The sequence below is a fragment of the Juglans regia genome, chromosome 5 (genome assembly GCF_001411555.2).
Source record: "Juglans regia cultivar Chandler chromosome 5, Walnut 2.0, whole genome shotgun sequence".
Lineage (NCBI taxonomy): Eukaryota > Viridiplantae > Streptophyta > Magnoliopsida > Fagales > Juglandaceae > Juglans > Juglans regia.
Window position 1 is genome coordinate 10,985,832 of NC_049905.1, and position 2,496 is coordinate 10,988,327.

Consider the following 2,496-nt stretch of genomic DNA (forward strand, 5'->3'; position numbering starts at 1 on the left):
TGAAATTGGCTCATGTTAGTTGATGTTGTTGTGGATTTTAGAGACTTTATTTTATTGAGGCTGGACAACCACTTATAATGTGAATGTTAGTTGATGTTGTTGTGGATTAGAGACTTTATTTTGTTGAGGCTGGACAACCACTTGTAATGTGAATGTTAGTTGATGTTGTTGTGGATTTTAGAGACTTTATTTTGTTGAGGCTGGACAGCCAGCAGTCTCTTGAATGTTAGTTGATGTTGTTGTGGAATAGTCATTTTATTTTATTGAGGCTGGACAGCCAGTAATGTAATCTGCCTAGTAACTTGTTTGGTTTGAAAATAGCTATAGTAGGTATGTCTTATTTCGTTCTCTTCTTCCCTCAGTTTGTTGCTTGTCTTGTAGTTAAAAACCTGGTACATTTTGTCACCTTTTGACTATTCCATGATAAAAGTATATAGGACAAAACAGGACAGGATAAAATAATGGTCTTTTCTTTATTCCCCCACTTGTATCATACTTTGGCATATTAGCCGAAGGAATGTGCATTGTCTTTTATATATTTTCTTAAAATGATAAAATAAACAATGCAACAATGATAAAATTAAAAATAAACAATGCAACCACAGAATGTGCATTGTCTTTTATATATTTTTTTTAAGCATGAATATGAATTTGCAATATTCCAAATGACATTCATATTCCAAAAACATCAATACTCCAGATGACATTCATATTGTTTTTAAAAAGCTTTAAAACAATATTCTAATAAAAAGCTTTAAAACAATAAACAACGACACATCATAACTAATAAACTTATTTAATAGTCATAAACAACAACAGTGAACTCCATGCATATTCCACGGGTACTCGACAATAAACAACGGCAATAAACTTCATAACTCGTAAATTATGAGCGGCCATGCAAATTCCATAAATGCTCGATAAGGTCAGCTTGGAGTTGAGAATGCGTGCCTCTATCTCTAATTCGATGATGTTGCGCAATGAACTCCATGAATTCAGGTATATTATCGCGGTTAATTGGCTCATGTGGAGTATCATCATTGGATTCGTAAATAAACTGGTCAACCCCGAGATATTGATGACGCTCATTTTCAACGATCATATTGTGCAAGATAATGCATGTGTACATAATGTCTTTTAGAACTCGGGGCTGAAAATACCTAGCAGGTCCACGCACAATTGCAAATCTAGCTTGGAGTACTCCGAAGGCTCACTCCACATCTTTCCTTGCAGACTCCTGACAAGTAGCAAAATGTTTTTTCTTTTTTCCATGTGGAGCAGGAATTGTCTTCACTAATGTTGCCCATGAAGGATATATACCATCAGCAAGATAATATCCCATTGTGTATTCGTGACCATTGATTGTGTAGTTGCACGGAGGAGCATGACCTTCGGCCAACGTAGCAAAAACAGAAGATCGATCGAGTACATTGATGTCATTATGAGACCCAGGCAAATCAAAAAAAGTATGCCATATCCAAAGATCATAAGATGCAACAGCCTCCAAAATAATAGTTGGTTCATTTACGTGACCAGAATACATACATTTCCAAGCACTAGGACAGTTCTTTCATTTCCAGTGCATGCAATCAATGCTACCCAACATTCCTGGAAACCCACGGTTTTGTCCGACTTCTAGTAACCTCGCTATATCACTGTTGGTTGGAGACCTCAAGTACTCACCCCCAAAAATTGACACGATCGCCTTTACAAATTTCTTCATACTCAATCGTGCGGTGCTTTCTCCAATTCTTACATACTCGTCCATAAGATCTGCCGTAACCCCATATGCAAGCATCCTAATTGCTGCAGTTATCTTTTGAAGGGAGGACAATCCAAGTCTCCTACTGGCGTCTCTTTTTTGGACAAAATAATCATCGTGAGCTTCAACTGCAGAATGTATGCGTAAAAAAAGATTATGATGCATTCGAAACCTCCTCCTAAAAACATTTGGCGGATATATTGACGGCTCAGCAAAGTAATCATTCCAAAGGCGCTCATGACCTTCCAATGGATTACGTCGGATGAACATGCGAGGTTGAGAATTACGACGACGTGAAGCAGATGATCCCTCGGCTGCATGTTGTTGTCTATGTAGGGCCATTGCTTGTATCATATACTCCTCGTGATCAAAATAATCTTCATCTTCCATAGGATCAATACTCTCAAAGGGATCCATAGGGAATTGGGAGAACAAAATTTGATGGAATGAAAGAAGAAAGATTGGTTTTTGATGAGTGGAAGTAATGAGAGGATGGATCTATTTATAGGGCTTAATCCGAGACTATTAGTTGTAACTAAAAAACTTGGTAAAAGAAGAATGGTTGGCACCATCTACTTGTTGGTTTCAAGAATTATATGAATGCTTGATATTGTGCATGGTGGAATGAATGTGTTTGTTAGCTTTTAGAATTGTAGATGTGAGGTAGAGAAGAAGGGTTTGTGAAAGTGTTTGTTGATTTCAAGAATTTTAGATATGACAATTGGGTAGAAGAA

At 37.0% G+C, this 2,496-nt stretch overlaps 1 protein-coding gene across 1 annotated transcript; it reads right to left on the bottom strand.

Annotated features, from left to right (window-relative positions):
• Positions 1-1,102: 1,102 nt before the first annotated feature.
• LOC109008587 lies at positions 1,103-2,229 on the bottom strand. Its single transcript, XM_018988748.2, has one exon. It carries the CDS (start codon positions 2,177-2,179, stop codon positions 1,571-1,573), a length of 609 nt encoding a protein of 202 aa, XP_018844293.1. The 5' UTR covers positions 2,180-2,229; the 3' UTR covers positions 1,103-1,570.
• Between the last annotated feature and the right edge of the window lie 267 nt (positions 2,230-2,496).